Source organism: Hylobates moloch, unplaced genomic scaffold (assembly GCF_009828535.3).
Source record: "Hylobates moloch isolate HMO894 unplaced genomic scaffold, HMol_V3 SCAFFOLD_12, whole genome shotgun sequence".
In the NCBI taxonomy this organism is placed as follows: domain Eukaryota; kingdom Metazoa; phylum Chordata; class Mammalia; order Primates; family Hylobatidae; genus Hylobates; species Hylobates moloch.
In genome coordinates, this window is record NW_026652287.1 from 101,955,106 (window position 1) to 101,976,428 (window position 21,323).

The following is a 21,323-nucleotide window of genomic DNA, read 5'->3' on the forward strand; positions in this document are numbered from 1 at the left end:
ACAAGAGTGAAACTCCATCTCAAAAAAAAAAGAAAGAACAGAGAGACAGAGAAAAAAAGTCACATACAAAGACAGAGATACGGAGAAAACACCCAGAGACAGAGGGACACACAGAGAAACACAGAGAAAGAGACAGAGAAACACACACAGAAACAGACACAGCGATAGAGACACAGAGAAACAGACAGAGACAGAGAGACACACACAGAGAGAGTAGCAGCCGGCTGGTGGGAGCCAGGCAGAGCCGGCATGAGGCAGGGCCATCTTCTGAATTAAAGGCAACAGTGACTGTAAGCGTGTGCTTTGCGTGTAACAGGATAGATTAGAACAGGGCTGGCTGCCCATGGCCCGCGAGCTGTTTCTGGGAAGCCTCCGCAGGCCCCAGCCAGGCCCTGCGCTGCTTCCATGTGCAAAGGTACAGCTGAGAGCTGATGGGAGACCACGGGGCCCACAGTGCCAAGCATATTAACTATCTGGCCCGTTTGTCAATGCGTGGGTTAGGATATGAGCAAATAAGTCACAAAGACACACTGATCACATAGATGCACCAGGCAGCTAGTAAACTAGACCAAGTGGTGCCCGAGTTAGGGAAGCAAATACAAGAATCAACGGAATCATCCCTGAACTTCTTAGCAATACTTCCTCCTAGACTAAGCACAGAGTACCATATTTATTGCAGGTTTCTCTTGAGCATGTCAATAAACACAGCTGCAATGAGTGCTCTAACTTTATTATCCCTGTGAAAAAGTACATAGCGTGATGTGAAGGGGGTGCGTGACTGGTGCAGAATCTCCCAAAAACAGTGAGAAAACCAGTGTCAAATCCTACATCTTGACACAGACTCCAGTGTTAACATGTGACCCTCTGACCTGCATTCATAAGACATCTTAGAGACGCGATTCCCGCTTCCTGTGTAATTCATAGAGCGATCCCAGGCTGCTCAGCAAAAAAAGTCACAGCACGGAGGTGCCGTTGCCCCAGAAGCATTGCAATCAATAGTCAGCTTCGGATTCTTTTCTTTCACTTCCTCCAACAGCTTCTTGATTTCCAGATTAGTTTCATAGGTCTTCAACCTGGAGGGATCAGAGAACACAAATGTTCCCAGAGCGCCTATAGTTTCATTGTCCCAAGAAATTCATTCTCAACTAACCAGGATGCCTGAATATCTGTTTCAAACACTCAAAAGCAGGAAACGTTTTTGGGATTTTCTGGGGGGACAGGGTCTTGCTCTGTTGCCCAGGCTGGGGTACAGTGGTGCCATCTTGGCTCTCTGCAACCTCCAGCTCCCGAGTTCAAGCAATTCTCATGCCTCAGGCTCCTGAGTAACTGTGATTACAGGCGTGCACCACCACGCTCGGCTAAGTTTTGTATTAACAGTACAGATGGGGTTTCAACACGTTAGCCAGGCTGGTCTCGAACTTCTGGCCTCAAGTGATCCGTCCACCTCGGCCTCCCAAAGCCATGGGATTACAGACGTGAGCCACGGCACTTGGCCAGAAACATTTTCTAAAAAGAAATTTAGACCCACACAATGGGGATCCTTATAAGTCTAAAAAAAAAAGATTATGGCCAGGCCTGGTGTCTCACACCTGTAGTCCCGGCACTTTGGGAGACCAAGGCAGGCAGATTGCTTGAGCTCAGCAGTTCAAGACCAGCCTGGGCAACACGGTGAAACCCTGTCTCTACCAAAAATACAAAAAGTTAGCCAGGAATGGTGGTGCATGCCTGTAGTCCCAGCTACTCGGGAGGCTGAGGCAGGAGGATCACTTGAGCCCAGGAGGCGGAGGTTGCAACGAGCTGGAGATTGCCCTACTGCACTCCAGCCTGGGTAACAGAGTAAAACATGCCTTTAAAAAATAAATTTAAAAAATAGATAATCAGGCTGGTGCACGGTGTGGCTCACGCCTATATATAATTCCAGCACTTTGGGAGGCCGAGGCGGGTGGATCACCTGAGGTCAGGAGTTCAAGACCAGCCTGGCCAACATAGTGAAACCCCGTCTCTACTAAAAATACGAAAATTAGCTGGGCATGGTGGCAGACAACTGTAATACCAGCTACTCAGAAGGCTGAGACAGGAGAATCACTTTGAACCTGGGAGGCAGACGTTTCAGTGAGCCAATATCGCCCCACTGCACTGCAGCCTGGGTGACGGAGCAAGACTCTGTCTCCAAATAAATAAATAAAAAATAGGGGCGAATCAAACCTTCAGTAGAACTAAGAGAATGCCAGAGTGAAGCCCAGGGTTAATGATAGCAAACTTGGCTCTAACGTGGCTGCAGCATGCAAGCCTGTGTACGTGAACATGAGGGGTGGTGACTGTAGAGACGCTGGCTTGCTATGTTGCACAGGCTGGTCTCAAACTCCTGGCCTCAAACAATCCTCCCACCTTGGCCTCCCAAAGGAGGAACTGAGGAATGAGAAAAGAAATATGCCCAAAACATATGACATCAGAGACCACAGGGGGCTAGAGATTTGTCGCCAATAGTCCTTGGTGGCATTATAGACCTCGGTCCCACTAGCAAGAGAAGCATGACACTATTTAGCTCAAGTTTAATGATATACCCCTAAAACCTTAACCCATTGATGCCAGAGGTTACAATTATTTGAACTGCAGACATGTGTGAAAAATCGTACCTTGGCAATGACCTTGAGCAGGATATAAATAACTCCCACATGCTTAGCGTTCCAATAGTGGAACGCTGGGCATCATTGAGCAGTTGACATGGGTATCATCTCTACAACTAAAATAACTCTTGAATAAGACAAGTGGGCTGTGCACAGTGGCTCACGCCTGCAATCCCAGTACTTCGTGAGGCCAAGACAGGAGGATCGTTTGAAGCCAGGAGTTTGAGAACCTTGGCAACACAGCCACACAGTGCAACAGAGCAAAACGTTGTCTCGAAAAGAAAAGAAAGGAAAAAAGAAAAGAAAAGAAAAAAGAAAAAGAAAAGAGAAAGAAAAGAAAAGAGAAAGACAAGAAGAAACTAAAGGTAGATCACGTTAAAATAAGTCATTGAAAAGATATACACGGTTCACAATTAAGGGAACATCTGTAGGATGACCTTCTGAAAAGCTAAGACCCAGGGCAGCTCTGGGAACTACCTATTTTTGGATATAATGATTAGGGGTGTGTGTGTGTGCATATGTGTGTGTGTGTGCATATGTGTGAGTGTGTGTCTATGCTCATGCACACACATACACAAAAGCTTCCAGTCTGTACTCCAGGATGATTTAAACTCTCAGTATGCCTAGTACTAAGTGTTTTGCAGGAATGTTAGACAATATTCAATTCACAGAGCATTTTAGAGAAGTATCTAATTTTTAAATTATCTCCTAAGCTAGGAGTGTGCTATAGAAAGATGCCTTAAGGTGATCCCTACAAAGAGTGCACCCACTCCCAAAAAAACTCTTCTCTGCATGGGAAATTCACCGTGTGAAACAGCCATCCCAGGGCCGGGCACAGTGGCTCACACCTGTAATCCAGCACTTTGAGAGGCTGAGGCAGGTGGATCACCTGAGGTTGGGAGTTTGAGACCAACCTGACCAACGTGGTGAAACCCCATCTCAGCTAAAAACTACAAAAAATTGGCCAGGTGCAGTGGCTCATGCCTGTAATCCCAGCACTTTGGGAGGCCAAGGCGAGAAGATCACCTGAGGTCAAGAGCTCGAGACCAGCCTGGCCAACATGGCGAAACCCCATCTCTACTAAAAATACAAAAATTAGCCAGGCGTGGTGGCAAGCGACTGTAATCCCAGCTACTCAGGAGGCTGCAGCAGGAGAATGACTTGAACCCAGGAGGCAGAGGTTGCAGTGAGCCGAGATAGCGCCACTGACCTCCAGCCTGGGCGACAGAGAGAGACTGTCTTAAAAAAACAACAAAAAAAAATTAGCCAGCTGTGGTGGTGTGCACCTGTAATCCCAGCTACTCGGGAGGTTGAGGCAGGAAAATTGCTTCAACCTGTGAGACAGAGGCTGCAGTGAGTCAAGATCACGCCACTGCACTCCAGCCTGGGCGACAGAGTGAGACTCCATCCCATAAAGCAAAAAACAAAAAGGCCGGGCGCAATGGCTCACATCTGTAATTCCACCACTTTGGGAGGCCAAGGCAGGTGGATCGATCACCTGAGGTCAGGAGTTCAAGACTAGCCTGGCCAACATGGTGAAACCCCTCTCTACTAAAAATACAAAAATTAGCTGGGCGTGGTGGCAGGCATCTGTAATCCCAGCTACTTGGGAAGCCAAGGTGGGAGAATCACTTGAACTCAGGAGGTGGAGGTTGCATTGAGCCAAGATCGCACCACTGCACTCCAGACTGGGCTGCAAGAACAAAACTCCCCATCTCAAAAAAAAAAAAAAAAGAAAAAGAAAAAAATACAAAAATTAGCTGGACATGTTGGCATGCCTCTAGGCCCAGCTACTCAGGAGGCTGAGGCAGGAAAATCACTTGAACCTGGGAGGCGGAGGTTGCAGTGAGCCAAGATCTCGCCATTGCACTCCAGCCTGAGTGACAGAGCAAGACTCCATTTCAAAAAAAAAACAAAAACAAACAAACAAAACCACCCATACCTGAGTGTCTTCAAGGATCCAGTTCTTTGTCTTAGAACCCCAAAGAGCTTAATTATGCCACTCTTCCACAAATGATTCTGGCCCAGGTCCAGAGTTTCAAGCTTCTGGTTGCTGATGAGAGCAGATCCAAGATGCTGACAATAGAAAGGCATGAGGGAGCAGCTCCACAGGCTGTTGAGGAAGAACATGGAAACCCACACATTCACTGAGCAGGTAGTGGCTCACGCCTGTCATCCCAACACTTTGGGAGGCCAAGGCGGGTGGATCACTTGAGGCCAGGGGTTCGAGACCAGCCTTGCCAACATGGTCAAACCCCATCTCTACTAAACATACAAAGATTAGGCAGGGCGTGGAGGCAGGCACCTGTAGCCCCAGCACCTTGGGAGGCCGAGGAGGGTGGATCATCCGAGGTCAGGAGTTGGAGACCAGCCAGGCCAACATGGCGAAACCCCATCTCTACAGAAAATTAGCCATGCATGGTGGTGTGTGCCTTTAATGCCAGCTACTTGGGAGGCTGAGGCTCAAGAATCGCTTGAGCCTGGGAGGCGGAGGTTATGGTGAGCCAAGATCACGCCACTGCACTCCAGCCTGGGCAATAGAATGAGACTCCATCTGACAAATATATAAAATAAAATGAAAATACAAAAATTAGCCAGGTATGGTGGTGCCACCTGTAATTCCAACTACTCAAGAGGCAGGAGAATCGCTTGAACCCAGGAGGCAGAGGTTGTAGTGAGCCAACGTATCATCACTGCATTCCAGCGTGGGTGAAAGAGTGAGACTTGGTCTCAACAACAAAAAACAAACAAACAAACAAACCAAAAACAAAAAAAACAAGCAGCATATTTACTGGGGCTTCAGTAGTGAGGAAATGCAGAGGGGAGTGAGCAGAGCAAATCCTTGTCCTTAGAGTTTTTAGTGACAGCAGACACCTCGGTATGTTCTATTGAAGACAATGGATGATGGTATTAAAATAAACAGGGTAGACGTAAGTCAACCAGAGGCATTGGCTAGACTTATGCTGGTCATTTAAGTCCTCTTTTGGAAAGTGATACGAGGAAACAAACTGAAGGATGGTAGATCATGAACCAGCACGCAAATAGGGGGAAGGAATCTTGTAGATAAAATACTGAGCTAGTGAGAAAGTAGAATGATTTTGGCTCATAACTTATAAGAGGATCCCATAAGGACCTGTAGGCCACTGTAAAAGCCTTCGTTTTTGTTTTTTGTTTTTTTTAAGACAGAGTTTCGCTCTTGTTGCCAAGGCTGGAGTGCAATGGCGCCATCTCGGCTCACTGCAACCTCCGCCTCCCAGATTCAAGCAATTCTTCTGCCCTAGCCTCCCAAGAATCTAGGATTATAGGCATAGCTGGGATGATTACAGGCACAAGACACCAGGTAATCCACCCCTTTATTTGCACTGAGCTTTTGAGTGTTTGGAAATAAAGGTGTCACGGTCTGGCTTGAGGCTTGAAATGTTCGTCAGGGTGATGGGTTAAGAAACTTCAGGAGGCCAGGAACGGTGGCTCATGCCTACAGCATTACAATCCCAGCACTTTGGGAGGTTGAGGCAGGTGGATCACTTGAGGTCAGGAGTTTGAGACCAGCCTGGCCAACATGGTGAAACCCGGTCTCTACTAAAAATACAAAAATTAGCTGGGTATGGTGGTGCATCCCTGTAATGCCAACTGCTCGGCTGAATCAGGAGAATCGCTTGAACCTTGGAGGCTGAGGTTGCAGTGAGCCAAGCAAGATCGCATCACTGCACTCCAGCCTGGGTGACAGAGCGAGACTCTGTCTGAAAAAACAAAAAAAGTCCCCTGTGTTCTAGTGTTTTTTTTCTTGTTTCTACAGCAAAGCTAAGTAGTAATGACATTATGCAGATTCTCTTCACATTAGGATTGCAGATTCTAGTTGGAAAATAGGTTGCATCCAAGAGATGCAATCAACAAAGTTGGGGGAGAGAAGTGATGAAGAGCTCGCCATTCCATTTGTGGAGACTTTGCATTTCCTGGGGGTGGTATCCCACCTGTGGTTCCCTGGGTTTATGAGCTGGGGCAGGCTCACTGCTTCCTGATTCCTGGATCCCAGCAGAAGCAGCATGTTGCTGAAGCCCAGGTCCCTGGGGGCCATTCTCATCTATATTTCACTTCTCCAGGCCCTCTACCTGACTTTGGAAGTGCCCACCCACCTATATTCAGTTTCTGGAGGGGTTTGCTCTTAAAACTGCATTCAGCCGGGCGAATTGGCCAGGCGTGGTGGCCCACGCCTGTAATCCCAGCACTTGTGGGAGGCAGAGGGGGGCGGATCACGAGGTCAAGAGATCGAGACCGCAGTGAAACCCCGTCTCTACTAAAAATACAAAAAAATTAGCCGGGCGTGGTGGCGGGCACCTGTAGTCCCAGCTACTCGGAGAGGCTGAGGTAGGAGAATGGCGTGAACCCGGGACGCGGAGCTACTGCACTCCAGCCTGGGTGACAGAGTGAGACTCCGTCTCAAAAAAAAAAGATATTGAAAACATAGAAATTGGCCAGGTGTGGTGGCTCACGCCTGTAATCTCAGCACTTTGGGAGGCCGAGGCAGGCGGATCGCCTGAGGTCAGGAGTTCAAGACCAGCCTGACCAACATGGTGAAACCCTGTCTCTACCTAAAACACAAAAAATTAGCCGGGCATGGTGGCAGGTGCCTGTAATCCCAGCTACTCAGGAGGCTGAGGCAGGAGAACCATTTGCAACTGGGAGATGGAGGTTGCAGTGAGGCAAGATCACACCACTGCACTCCAGCCTGGGCAACTAGAGTGAGGCTCAAAAAAAAACAAGAAAACATAGAAATTAAGGATTTCCAGATTTCCAAACACTTTAAAAATGAGGCCAGGCATGATGGCTCATGCCTGTAATCCTAGCACGTTGGGAGGCCGAGGTGGGAGGATTCTTTGAGCACCAGAGTTCAAAACCAGCCCGGGAAAGATGACAAGACCCCATCTCTACAGAAAACAGTTAGCTGGCCATGGTAACACATGCCTGTAGACCCAGCTGCTCAGGAGGCTGAGGTGGGAGGGCCGAACAAGCCTGGAAGACTGAAGCCACAGTGAGCCGTGATCACCCCACTGCACTCCAGCCTGGGGGACAGAGCAAGACCCTGTCTCAAAGAAAGAAAGGAAGAAAAGAAAATCGTCTACCGTAGGTGTTTTAGGTTACAGTTTGGATTCTCTAACGCCTGACAGAGAATCCACAATCCACGAGCTATCTGGTTGAGACTCAAGTCCAGGTTTGTGAGGCCGCAGGATTCTTGGAGTGCCTCTGAGAGATATCTACAGCCAAGCTTGGTTATGCTGCATTGCTGTAACCTGTGGGATAATCAAAGGAAGAGAAGCCTGTTATCCCTCTGGCTAACGCCCTGTGAAGCAGTTATTTCCAACACTATATACCGGAATGCAATGCTGCAATCTTGGCTCACTGCAACCTCTGCCTCCCAGGTTCAAGCGATTCTTCTGCCTCAGCCTCCCAAGTAGCTGGGATTATAGGTGACCGCCACCTATATAACCAGGCTTGGTGGTGCGCACCTGTAGTACCAGCTACTCAGAAGGCTGAGGCAGGACAATCGCTTGAATCCGGGAGGCAGAGGCTGCAGTAAGCTGAGATCGCGCCACTGCACTCCAGCCAGGGCGACAGAGTGAGACTCCGTCTCAAGAAAACAACAACAACAAAAAAAAGTATTTATAAAAAACATAGGTGGCAGGTAGCAATTGACCCATGAACTGGAGCTATATACTTCCAGGTGGACCTGTACATAAAAGCATGCAAATGGGCCAGGCACAGTGGCTCACGCCTATAATCACAGCAGTGGGAGGCCAAGACGGGCAGATCACTTGAGGTCAGGAGTTCGAGACCAGCCTGGCCAACATGGTGAAACCCCATCTCTACTAAAAAATACAAAAATCGGGCCGGGCGCACTGGCTCAAGCCTGTAATCTCAGCACTTACAGAGACCAAGGTGGGTGAATCACGAGATCAGGAGTTTAAGACCAGCCTGGCCAAAGTGGTGAAACCCCATCTTTACTAAATACAAAAATTAGCTGGGCACGATGGCTCACACCTGTAATCTCAGCACTTTGGGAGGCTGAGGCAGATGGATCACCTGAGGTCAGGAGTTCGAGACCAGCCTAAGCAACATGGAGAAACCCCGTCTCTACTAAAAATACAAAATTAGCCGGGTGTGGTGGCCCATGCCTGTAATCCTAGCTACTCAGGAGGCTGAGGTAGGAGAATTAATTACTTGAACCCAGGAAGCGGAGGCTGCAGTGAGCCAAGATTGCACCACTGCACTCCAGCCTGGTGACAGAGAGACTCAGTTAGAAAAAAAAAAACAAATCATCCAAACGGCCTTCTGATTCCATCCATTTCCAGCTCTGCCAACATCTTAGGCTCTGGGTTTAGACCAACCCAGGGCAGGATCTGAGACCTGGGTCAGTTATTTTCTGCACGGTTAGATTATGGAAATTTCACTTCCCTTGTCATTTTATTTCACGTTTAGGTTTTGTCTTTAATTGACACATTCTACGTATATAGGGGTATAGCGTGATGTTTTGGTGCAGGTACACATCATATAACGATCAGGCAGGTGGCTGTTTAACAATAGTTATTCTAAGCCAGGCACAGTGGCTCATGCCTGGAACCCCAGCACTTTGGGAGGCCGAGGCAGACAGATCACCTAAGGCCAGGAGTTCAAGACCAGCCTGGCCAACATGGTGAAACCCCATCTCTACTAAAAGTACAAAAATTAGCCAGGCATGGTGGAGGGCACCTGTAATCCCAGCTACTTGGGAGGCTGAGGCAGGAGACTCGCTTGAACCTGGGAGGCAGAGGTTGCGGTGAGCCGAGATTACACCACTGCACTCCAGTCTGGGCGACAGAGTGAGACTTCATCCAAAAAAAGAAAAAAGAATCTCAGAAATGAACACTAGCTAGAATTTCTGAACAGGAATAGGTCTTCAACCCTATGCAACCTCTTGAATATTGCTCTAACCATAATTTTAATGTGAACAAGCAACTCATGCTGGGCTTCTTTCCTTATAACAAGATTCAGCCAACCACAGTCCATGGGTCAATTCCAACCTGCCACCTGTGTTTTTTATAAATAAGGATTTTTGTTGAGTTTTTTTTTTTTTCTTGAGACAGAGTCTCACTCTGTCACCCAGGCTGGAGTGCAGTGGCGCCATCTCAGCTCACTGCAGCCTCTGCCTCCCGGATTCCAGCGATTCTCCTACCTCAGCCTTCTGAGTAGCTGGTACTATAGGCACGCACCACCAAGCCTGGTTAATTTTTCTATTTTTTAGTAGCGACGGGTTTTCACCATGTTGGCCAGACTGGTCTCGAACCTTAGGTGATTTGCCCACCATTCACCACCTGTTCTCCAATAACCTATGGAAATAAAATTTTTAAAAAGGTGTCACTGGCCCTACCATATAACTCAATCTACCTCCATTAGCAGGCAGTACTATGTCATAGGAATTTGAAAGAACACACACAAAGCATCAGATCCAAGAACCAACTGCTTATCTCAAATCTTCCTTCATAGCAGGAAGAAGCTCTGCCGACATGCAAATATTAACATGTTTCTACCTGTATCTGCCTGGTTTTTTTTTTGTTTGTTTTTTTGAGAAGAAGTCTTGCTCTGTTGCCCAGGCTGGAGTGCAGTGGTGCAATCTCGGCTCACTGCAACCTCCGCCTTCCAGGTTCATGCCATTCTCCTGTCTCAGCCTCCCAAGTAGCTGGGACTACAGGCATCCGCCACCACACCTGGCTAATTTTTGGTATTTTTAGTACAGACAGGGTTTCACCATGTTAACCAGGATGGTCTCCATCTCCTGACCTCATGATCCACCTGCCTCGGCCTCCCAAAGTGCTGGGATTACAGGCATGAGCCACCGCGCCTGGCCTCTACCTGTTCTTTAATTCTTACCAGGTTTTTAAAAGTTACATTTGAAATGAATTAACAAGTACTTTCATCTCTCTCCTGCTTGAATTCACGTGCACACACATACACACACACACACACACACACACCCAACAGGGACTTACACCAAGGTCTGCAGTTTACAGTCAGGGTAACTCAAGCCCTCACACAGAAACTTCACCCCTATATCCCCAATGGGGTTCTTGGCCAAGCACAGGTGTGTCAGCTTCTGGCTGACAATCAAGACAGCAGCAAGGTCCTTACAACTGGCTTCCGTAAGACGACAGTTTTCCAACCTGCAAAAATATGAAACAAATGGTAAAAGCATGAGAACATTTCCACAACTCCAACCTGCCGGGCGATGTCCACATGCTAGGGTCCTCAGCTTCAGCCCTTCCTGTTCATCCCATGCCCTCTGTCCTGTGCGAGTCATCACGGCCACAAGAGCAGGAAGGCGAGAAGGCCAAGATGCAGCGGTCCACCTGGAGCCATCACAGGACACAGGTGTTCTTTTGTTTGTTTTTTTTTTTGAGACAGAGTCTCGCTCTGTCACCCAGGCTGGAGTGCAGTGGTGCGATCTCGACTCACTGCAAGCTCCGCCTCCCGGGTTCACGCCATTCTCCTGCCTCAGCCTCCTGAGTAGCTGGGACTAGGGGCGCCCACCACGCCTGGATAATTTTTCGTATTTCTTAGTAGAGACGGGGTTTCACCATGTTAGCCAGGATGGTCTCGATCTCTTGACCTCGTGATCTGCCCGCCTTGGCCTCCCAACGTGCTGGAATTACAGGCGTGAGCCACCGCGCCCGGCCTGTTTTTGGTATTTTTAATAGAGACAGGGTTTCACCATGTTGGCCAGGTTGGTCTCGAACTCCTGAACTCAGATGATCTGCCCACCTCTCTGCTGAGATTACAGGCAGGAGCCACCGCGCCCGGCCTGAAGCAGGTGTTTATTTCAGCGAGAGGCGCCATGATGGTGGCGCAGTAAGTCAGGTGTTACCCTTTCTCTTCGATGGCCCCAGAACTAAACCAGAACTGCCCGTGGGAAGAGGAAACTTACGACAACATCTGCAGGAAGTGTTCTGGGTGTGTCATGGTCTTGTACAGCAGCTGGGCACCCTCGTCCAGGAGCACACTGGCTGAGAGATGCAGGTGCTTCAGGGACTCGTTGGCTTTGAGGACATAGAAGAATTCAGCCCACTGCTCTGGGGTGGCACAATGACCTCCCAACCTGTGAAAAGAGTGGGAAAAGTCATTCTTCTGGGAGGACAGAGTACACCCTATCAGCTTTTTTTTTTTTTTTTTTTTTGAGACAGTTTCACTCTGTTGCCCAGTCTGGAGCGCAAAGGTGTGATCTCACCTCACTGCAGCCTCCGCCTCCCGGGTTCAAGCCATTCTTCTGCCTCAGCCTCCCAAGTAGCTGGGATGACAGGCATACGCCAATTTTTGTAATTTTAGCGGAGACAGGATTTCACCATGTTGGCCACACTGGTCTTGAACTCCTGACCTCAGATGATCCACCCACCTCGGCCTCCCAAAGTGCTGGGATTACAGGCGTGAGCCACCGTGCCTGGCCCAGATCAGCTTCTTCTGCTTCACTTCCCAAGACATTACGTCTTTGGTTTATCTCATTCTACTCATGTCTCCAACCCTGGCCTGAATTATTGGAAAGATCTAATGTTGCCTCTGCTTCTTCAAGTATCCCCATGGCCATTACAGTAACATCCAGCCACATCTCCAAGAGACTGTAATACAATTCTGTGCAATGTTTCACCTAAACGGCCTGTGTGGATGATTTTGTAGGGGGAAAAAATTTTTTTTTTTGAGACACGATCTCACTCTGTTGCCCAGGCTGGAGTGCAGTGGCTTGATCACAGGTCACCACAACCTGTCTCCTGGGCTCAGATGACCCTCCCACCTCAGCCTCCAGTGTAGCTGGAACTAGAAGGGGCAAATTGATGCTTAATACTCAAAATAAAAATTTTATCTTGGCCAGATGCAGTGGCTCACACCTGTAATCCCAGCACTTTGGGAGGCCGAGGCAGGTGGATCACTTGAGGTCAGGAGTTCAAGACCAGCCTGGCCAACATGGTGAAACCCCGTCTCTATTAAAAATACGAACATTTGGCAGGCGTGGTGGTGCGTGCCTGTAACCCGAGCTACTCGGGAAGCTGAGGCAGGAGAACTGCTTGAACCCAGGAGGCAGAGGTTGCAGTGAACGAGATCGCACCACTGCACTCCAGCCTGGGCAACAAGAGGAAAACTGTCTCAAAGAAAAGAAAAAAAAAAAAGATTCTCATGAGTGCAGAGAAGGTTGCATGCTCCTTCTGAGTACCAAACTCCTGATGATCTGAGATTGATGATCCATTCACCTCAGGCTCCCAAAGTGCTGGGATCATAGCACTGCATAGGATCAAGCACCAACGATTAGCTCCTGTGCCTGATCTGAGATTGAACAGTTTCATCCCAAAACTACCCCCAAACCCCTGTCTGTGGAAAAACTGTCTTGCACAAAACCGGGCCCCGGTGCAGAAAAGGCTGGGGGCCACTGCTCTCAATCCCAACAGTTAGGCAAGGTGCAGTCAGGAATAGCACGTCCCTAAAGCTGGAACCCAGCACAGAATTCGGGGTGTTTCTTTGCATTGATAGCTGGTTATGCAACACAGAAGTCAAGCTGGCAGGGGAAAGAGGAGAGGCTGACTCCAGACACAGGCCTGTTTGAGGAATACACTCCCTGTCTGGGACGGTATCTGGAGTGTTTATCCTTTTTCCTAGATCCCCCTGCAACACGGTGCAGTGGACTCCGGGTACTGGGGAGAGCCGTGACCGTGAGACCCACCTCAGGTACTGCAGTTTGCATTTATGATTTCTGAGCAGATCACACAGCATCAGCATCATCGTGCGTTCCCACTCGATGTGCCCTTCCAGGGTCAGGTGCGTGAGGGTCTTCTTCCCAATGAAAGCAAGACAGAAGTCCCGGTACGCAGTGTCAGGGGTGACGTTTTTAATCCTAGGGAAAAGCAGAAGAGATTCACATTGTATAGAGGCATGTATAAACAAAAAGCTCTTTCACATTTAGAAATTATTAGAAGTACTTGGCTGGGTGCAGCGGCTCATGGCTGTAACCCCAGCACTTTGGGAGGCTGCGGCAGGAGGATAACCTGAGGTCAGGAGTCTGAGACCAACCTGGGCAACATGGTGAAACCCCATCTCTACAAAAAATACAAAAATTAGCTGGGGCCGAGGCAGGCGGATCGCCTGAAGTCAGGAGTTCGAGACCAGCCTGGCCAACATGGCGAAGCCCTGTCTCTACTAAAAATACAAAAACTAGCTGCACATGGAGGTGCAGGCTTGCAGTCCCAGGTATTCGGGAGGCTGAGGTAGGAGAATCACTTGAACCTGGGAGGCAGAGGATGCGGTGAGCTGAGATCGCGCCATTGCACTCCAGCCTGGGCAACAAGAGTAAATCTCCGTCTCACCCCCGCCCCCCGCCAAAAAAAAAAAAGACAGCTGGAAAATCCCCAAATACATGGAGATGAAACAGCACATTTCCAAATTTAAAAAACAAAAGTACAGGAAGCTTAGTCATGGTCCAGGGTCTTCCTTGAAAGATGAGCTTCTGCTTACTCCACTTTCTGCAGATGACAGGTGCTACGGGTTACGTGGTCACAAAGAATCCGCACAGAAGAGTCGCTCAGGAAGCTTTGTTTCACTTCCAGAAACTTCAGGTTGCTATTTGAGCTGAAGAGAGAGCAGAAATCCGTCCAGAGGCGAAGAGAGCGAAGATCCTGCCGTGCCCAGTTCGGAATGGTCAGGTAAGTGCACCTGCAGGAGAACACACGTTCATCTCTTATGACTAGTAAATGCATGGTGAGATGGGTGTCTGCAAACCACACTTCAATGGCAAAAACCACAATTACTTTTGCACCAACCTAAAACAGTGTCTGTAGTAAACAATATTGCATCACATACTTTGCTACGAGTATAGATCTTAAGTTTTACAAAAAAATAAAATAATAGATAAGGCTGAGTGAGGTGGCTCATGCCTGTAATCCCAACACTTTGCTAGGCCAAAGTGGGAAGATCACTTGAGCCCAGGAGTTTAAGACCAGCCTGGGCAAGAAACTGAGACCCCCCATCTCCACAGAAAATAAAATAACCGGGCAACGTGGTGCACGCCTGTAGTCCCAGCTACTCGGGAGGCTGAGGCAGGAGAATCGCTTGAACCCGGGAGGCGGAGCTTGCAGTGAGCCAAGATCGCGCCACTGCACTCCGGGGGGGCGGGCAGCCCCCCCCAAAAAAAAAAAAAAAAAAAAAAAGCCCCAATTCCTAATTGCCAAGTCGTGTCTCCGCGTTGAACATGAAGCTGGAAGGAAGTCCAGCCAGAGGGAAATTCTGACCGTTAGCGACAGGGCACAGGAGACGCTGGCCTCTTCCTAGTGGAGCGTGGGATGGCAAAACAGTTCTTACCTCTCAAATTCAATATCCGGTTCAAAACCCACGTAATTCTCCAGGAACACCCCCTTTGCTACCTGCAGTGAGAGTTTCTGCAAGTCTTGACAATGCTTCAGGCTGAAGGAACACTGCATCATTTCAGAAATATTTGTCAAGTGAACAGAAATTTCCTTGAACGGGGCCACTACGACCTTCGCCAGCTCCTCCTCCTGAGACTCATACAGGCAGCACAAGACCTCCTTCAGGTCGGTCATGGATATGGGCTTATTTGCATGAAGATGTGCTTTGCATCGCAGCAAATCCTGTTTGATGTCTGGTGACATCTGGCAGCCAAAAGTGGCCTCCAGCTCCTTGGCTCTCTCCTCATTAGCGAGGCCGAATAAGAAGTGTCCTACTTGAATCAGGTCGGGGTTCTTGAGTCTTTCTTCTCCGGAAAACAGCTTCTGCACGTCCCCAATGTCCCAGGCGTGGTCGTCCCTGTTCTTCTCCTCCTCCTTCTCCAGGGCGTAGAACAGCGCCGCGAAAAACTGCTGGAAGCTGAGGTGGATGAAGGAGTAGCAGCCTTTGGAGTCTCTGTCCTGGCGGAGGATGTGTCCGTCCAGGAACGGGCGGAGGTCGGACTCCTGCACCCCGAGCCTTTCCAGGTCCTCTCGGTGGAGCACAGACATCTGCGCCCACAGCCCCTGCGCTGCCAGGAGGCTCAGCTTCTGCAGCGCGCCCCGCAGCTGTGCGCCCTGCGGGAACCGGCTGCAGAGGAAGCGCAGGAACAGCCCCGTGCGGGTGAGGCAGGTGGGGGCCGGGTCCTCGCCCTTCTCCATCTGCAGCTTCAGAGTCGTGCACACGATCCAGCACACCGCCGGGGCCGAGCCCAGCTGGAACAGGGCCGCGTTGCTCCTCATCAGCTCAAAGGCACGCATGGCTTGGTCCTCGTCTCCAAAGTGTCTCAGGAAATAGGCCCTCCTGTCCTCCTCCAGGAAGCCCTCCACCCTTATGTAGATTGGCTGCTGCGCCAGGAGCTGGAGGTCCCTCAGTACCCTGGGCCGCGTGGTGACCAGCAGGGCGGCCTTGGGTAACATCTTCCTCTTCAGCAAACTCCCCAGGAGGACCGGCACCGGCTTCTGCTTCTCCCAGTCCCCGCAGATGTCCTGGATCAGCGCCCCAGGTGGAACTTTCAGCTCATCAAGGCCATCGACCACGAACAGGATTCTCTGTGCTTGGGCTAGGATGCTTGGAATGTCATCCTGCAATTCAGGCCAGTCTTTGGAGATCAGCTCTGCAAAACTGCAGGGACCCACGCGGCTGAGCTCCTTGCAGCTGAGGTAGAACGCGTATCTGACCGTCGGGCTGAGGTTGCAGTCTGTCCAGTCCAGCATACACTTTTTGGCCAGCGTGGTTTTCCCCACGCCTGCAGGGCCGTGCAGCACCACTGTGTAAGGTGTTACCTTCCTGGGTGTTCCGGGATTCAAGAATGGAATGAACCGTTGGTTTCTCAGAGTGACTTCGTCATGGAAATTGTCAATGTCTCCTCGCCAAAAGGTGTTCTCCCAAACCAAAGATTGTTTCTCCATTGAATTTCTCCGTCCTTCCTTTTCACCTGCAGTGACAGCCCATAGGACAGTTGAGGCTGATGATGATGCTCTTCTGAAAATTACCTTGTCAAGTACTAGAAATGAGGGCCAGGCACGGTGGTTCATGCTTGTAATCCCAGCACTTTGGGAGGCCGAGGTGGGTGGATCACTTAAGGTCAGAAGTTCAAAACCAGCCTGGCCAAGATAGTGAAATCCCATCTCTATTAAAAATACAAACATTAGCTGGGGGTAGCGGCGGACGCCTGTAATCCCAGCTACTCAGGAGGCTGAGGCACAGAATTGCTTGAACCCAGGAGGCGGAGGTTGCAATGAGCAGAGACGGAGCCACTGCACTCCAGCCTGGGCTACAGAGCAAGATCCCATCTCAAAAAAAAAAAGTACCAGAAATGAAGAAAACCAGGAAGAAGTGATGCACCTTCTCAAACACCCAACTCATGACCACAGGACCGTATTTACCCACCTGGCTTTGCTAACTCCGAGTCTTCTTCTGCATCTCCCAGCTGAGGATTATCTATTTCTTGCACCTGTCCGTCCTCTGTAAAATACTTAGACGTAAGCCTGACACAGTAATTTACACTTCGTAAATCAGACATTATTGTACATAAAGTGTCAGCCAGGCATGGTGGCTCACGCCTGTAATCACAGCACTTTGGAAGGCTGAGGTGGGTGGATCACAAGGTCAGGAGATCAAGACCAGCCTGACCAACATGGCAAAACCCCATCTCTACTAAAAATACAAAAAAAAAATTAGCCAGGTGTGGTGGCACACACCTGTAATCCAGCTACTCGGGATGCTGAGATAGGAAAGTCACTTGAACCCAGAGGCGGAAGTTGCAGTGAGCCCAGATCTCACCACTGCATTCCAGCCTGGGCGACAGAGCGAGACTCCATCTCAAAAGAAAAAAAAAAAGTGTCAAATATATACATATATATTTACAGATGTGGTCTCAATATGTTCCCCAGACTGGATTCGAACTCCTGGATTCAAGCAATCCTCCCACCTCAAGACTCCTGAGTGGCTGGGACTACTAATATTTGAGCCAAGTACTACTGCCTTTTTTTTTTGGTCCTATTGTCCCCACACTTGTAACCTCATTTAGTCTTTACCCCTGAAGCCCTGTCTCCAAATACGTAGTCATATGGCGGGCGGGGAGGTGGTTAGCGCTTCAGTATAAGTTCTCTGGACACAATTCAGTACCTGGTTTAGGGACTGTCTGCTTTTTTTCTCTCTCATAACTAGCATGTTATTTCCTGACAAATGGAAACTCGAATCTTTCCCGCATTTAAAAATAGAATAGCTTGGTTCTTCAAAAACACAGAATTACTATATGACCTAGCAATTTTTCTCCCACAAAACAGAGTCAATATGTATTCTTCCAGACCAAAGATCATTTCTCTATCATATTTCCGGAGGAGGCAGAGGTTGCAGTGAGATTGCGCCACTGCACTCCAGCCTGGGTGACAAAGCGAAACGCCATCTCAAAAAACATAAAATAGGCCAGGCGTGGCTCACGCCTGTAATCCCAGCACTTTGGGAGGCCAAGGAGGGCAGATCACGAGGTCAGGAGATCGAGGCCATCCTGGCTAACACGGTGAAACCCTGTCTCTACGAAAGATACAAAAAATTAGCCGGGCGTGGTGGCGGGCACCTCTAGTCCCAGCTACTCGAGAGGCTGAGGCAGGAGAATGGTATGAACCCGGGAGGCAGAGCTTGCAGTGAGCTGAGATCGCACCACTGCACTCCAGCCTGGGCCATAGAGTGAGACTCCATCTCAAAAAAAAAAAATAAATAAATAAAAATAAGAAAATAAAATTATTCCAAAACAAAGTTTTTAAAAGAATGCTGCCAGACATGGTGGCTCACAGTCTCTTGGGAGACTGAGGCAAGAGGATTGCTTGAGCCCAGGAGTTCAAAACCAGACTGGTCAACATAGCAAGACCCCATCTCTACAAAAGAGAACGAAAAAATGAGCTTGGAAGGCTGAGGTGGGAGGCTAGCGTGAGCCCAGGTGTTGGAGGCTACAGTGAACCATGATCGCACCACTGCACTCCAGCCTGGGCAACAGACTGAAATCCTGTCTCAAAGGGAAAAAAAAAAAAAGCTGAGCCAAGCACAGGACATGTACCTGTATCTCCAGCTACTCAACAGGCTGAGGCAGGAGGATTGCTTAAGGTGAGGCGTTTGAGGCTGTGGTGTATTGTGATTATGCCAGTGAAGAGCCTGGGCAATGTAGCAAGACCACATCTCTTAAAATATGCTGAAAATGCAAAACAGGTAATAGGAAAATTAAGATCATGAGTATATGTACGAATCTATCATTTTTTAATTTTTTTGAGATGGAGTCTCACTCCCGTCGCCCAGGCTGGAGTGCAATGGCACTATCTCGGCTCACTGCAACCTCCGCCTCCCGAGTTCAAGGGATTCTCCTGCCTCCGCCTCCCAAATCACAGGGATTACACACACCCACCACCCCACCACGCCCAGCTAATTTTTGTATTTTTAGTAGAGATGGAGTTTTACCATGTTGGTCAGGCTGGTCTCAAACTCCTGACCTCAGGTGATCCATCCACCCAGATTGCTAGGATTACAGGCGTGAGCCACCACACCCAGCCAGGGCTCATTCTTTGTTACAAATGACCAGGACACCCCAGGTTCTACTTACCCAGCATCTCAGCCTTTGCCATCTTACACAATTCCGTGAGATTCATCTCTTCCAAGATGTTCACAGTTGCATTCCTTATCCAATTTTCTGAGGAGGTGTTGACCAGAATTTCTGCCAGTTTCTTGCCATCAGCTTCTTCCACCTCAGACCATGGGGTCTTCTGTAGCACGTCTTCCAGGGGGAGAGCCCATAAAAGGGATTTGAAACTCTTTAATTCATCCTCATTCAGCTGCTCCAGAAGGGTCTCCAGAGTCCACTGTAGCTGGGTTGACATCATAGTGCTCCAAGTATGAGACCTCAGGTTAAGGCTGAAGAACTGCGGGGGAAAAAAGAAAAAACAGTTCACCAGTTACCATCATTAAATGAAACCACAGTTGCCTATGTGCCAAGAACAAGACTGTCCCTGCAGCACCATGAGTGGTAAAATATTATGTAGACTGAATTAAGAGATGGAAAATCTGACCCAGCACAGTGGCTCATGCCTGCAATCTCAGCACTTTGGGAGGCTGAGGCAGGCGGATCACAAGGTCAGGAGATCGAGACCGTCCTGGCTAACACAGTGAAACCCCCGCCTCTACTAAAAAAAATACAAAAAATTAGCCAGGCGTAGTAGCAGGCACCTGTAGTCCCAGCTACTCGGGTGGCTGAGGCAGGAGAATGGTGTGAAGACGGGAGGCGGAGCTTGCAGTGAGCAGAGATCGTGCCATTGCACTCCAGCCTGGGCAACAGAGCCAGACTCCATCTCAAAAAAAAAAAAAAAAAAAAAAAAGAATGAACAAAGAAAAAAAAAAGAACACAAAGAATGAAGGGTCAGTGGTTTGCTAGGGCCAGCCCGTGCTGGCTAATGGGGGATTCCTACATGTACCTATACCAACATCCATGGGCTGTGATTTCACACTGATAGTACAAAATCACAATCATACCACAGAAATCAGCAAACACGGCAGGGCGTGGTGGCTCACGCCTGTAATCCCAGCACTTTGGGAGGCTGAGGCGGGTGGATCACCTGAGGTCGGGAGCTCGAGACCAGCCTGACCAACACAGCGAAACCCTGTCTCTACTAAAAATACAAAAATTAACCAGGCGTGGTGGCAGGTGCCTATAATCCCAGCTACTCAGGAGGCCAAGACAGGAGAATCACACTTGAACGTGGGAGGTGGAGGTTGCATGATCTGAGATCACGCCACTGCACTCAAGCCTGAGCAACAAGAACAAAACTGTCTCAAACACACAAAAAAAGAAATCAGCAAACACTACAAACCAAGACTTCCTCGCCACCAACCCCAAGAGCCACTTGTTTAACATTTCAGCCCACCACTGAATGACACATCGAAAACAAATAGCAGGAGGACAAATATAAATGTAACTGTACTGGCCGGGTACGGTGGCTCAGGCCTGGAATCCCAGCACTTTGGGAGGCCGAGGCAGGTGGATCACCTGATGTCAGGAGTTTGAGACCAGCCTGGCCCACATGGTGAAACCCCATCTCTACTAAAAATACAGAAGCTAGCCAGACGTATTGGCAGGAACCTGTAATCCCAGGGACTTGGGAGGCTGAGGCAGGAGAATCACTTGAACCCGGGAGGCGGAGGTTGCAGTGAGCCCAGATGGTGCCATTGTACTACAGCCTGGGCAACAAGAGTGAAACTCCTTCTCAAAAAAAAAAAAAAAAAAAAAATCTTAGCCAGGCCTGGTGGAACATACCTGTAGTCCCAGATACTTGGGAGGCTGACACAGGAGGATCGTTTGAGCCTGCGATTTGGACATTGCAGTGAGCCAGCCACTGCACTCCAGCCTGGGTGACAGAGTGAGGCACTAAGTAACTAATGTAAGTAACTAATGGCTGGGCGCAGTGGCTCACACCTGTAATCCCAACACTTTGGGAGGCTGAGGCAGCAGGATCGCTTGAGTCTGGGGAGTTGGAGACCAGCCTGAGTAGCAAGGCGAAAACCTATCTCTACTCTAGCTACCTGGGGGGCTGAGGCAGGAGGATTTCTTGAGCCCGGAAAGTTGAGGCTGCGGTGAGGCAAGATCGCACTACTGCATTCTAGCCTGGGTGACAAAGTGAGACACTGCCTTAAAAAAAAAAAAAAAAA

The 21,323-nt window shown here is 49.2% G+C and overlaps 1 protein-coding gene across 3 annotated transcripts in view; it reads right to left on the reverse strand.

The window, feature by feature from the left end:
* Window positions 1-715: 715 nt before the first annotated feature.
* The window catches only part of NLRP7 (NLR family pyrin domain containing 7), a 43,265-nt gene continuing 22,657 nt past the window's right edge, over window positions 716-21,323 (reverse strand). The window contains exons 4-13 of one of the 3 annotated variants that reach the window (XM_032171110.2): window positions 19,228-19,543; window positions 17,025-17,099; window positions 14,991-16,569; window positions 14,148-14,345; window positions 13,360-13,530; window positions 11,581-11,751; window positions 10,649-10,819; window positions 7,748-7,915; window positions 4,570-4,740; window positions 716-1,073 (exon numbers count right to left, since the gene is read on the reverse strand). In XM_032171110.2, the coding sequence (XP_032027001.1) occupies window positions 941-1,073; window positions 4,570-4,740; window positions 7,748-7,915; window positions 10,649-10,819; window positions 11,581-11,751; window positions 13,360-13,530; window positions 14,148-14,345; window positions 14,991-16,569; window positions 17,025-17,099; window positions 19,228-19,543 (3,153 nt within the window). In that variant the 3' untranslated portion in view covers window positions 716-940. The remainder of the gene's footprint in view (window positions 1,074-4,569; window positions 4,741-7,747; window positions 7,916-10,648; window positions 10,820-11,580; window positions 11,752-13,359; window positions 13,531-14,147; window positions 14,346-14,990; window positions 16,570-17,024; window positions 17,100-19,227; window positions 19,544-21,323) is intronic. The other 2 variants (XM_032171112.2, XM_032171114.2) reach the window with 2 other exon arrangements.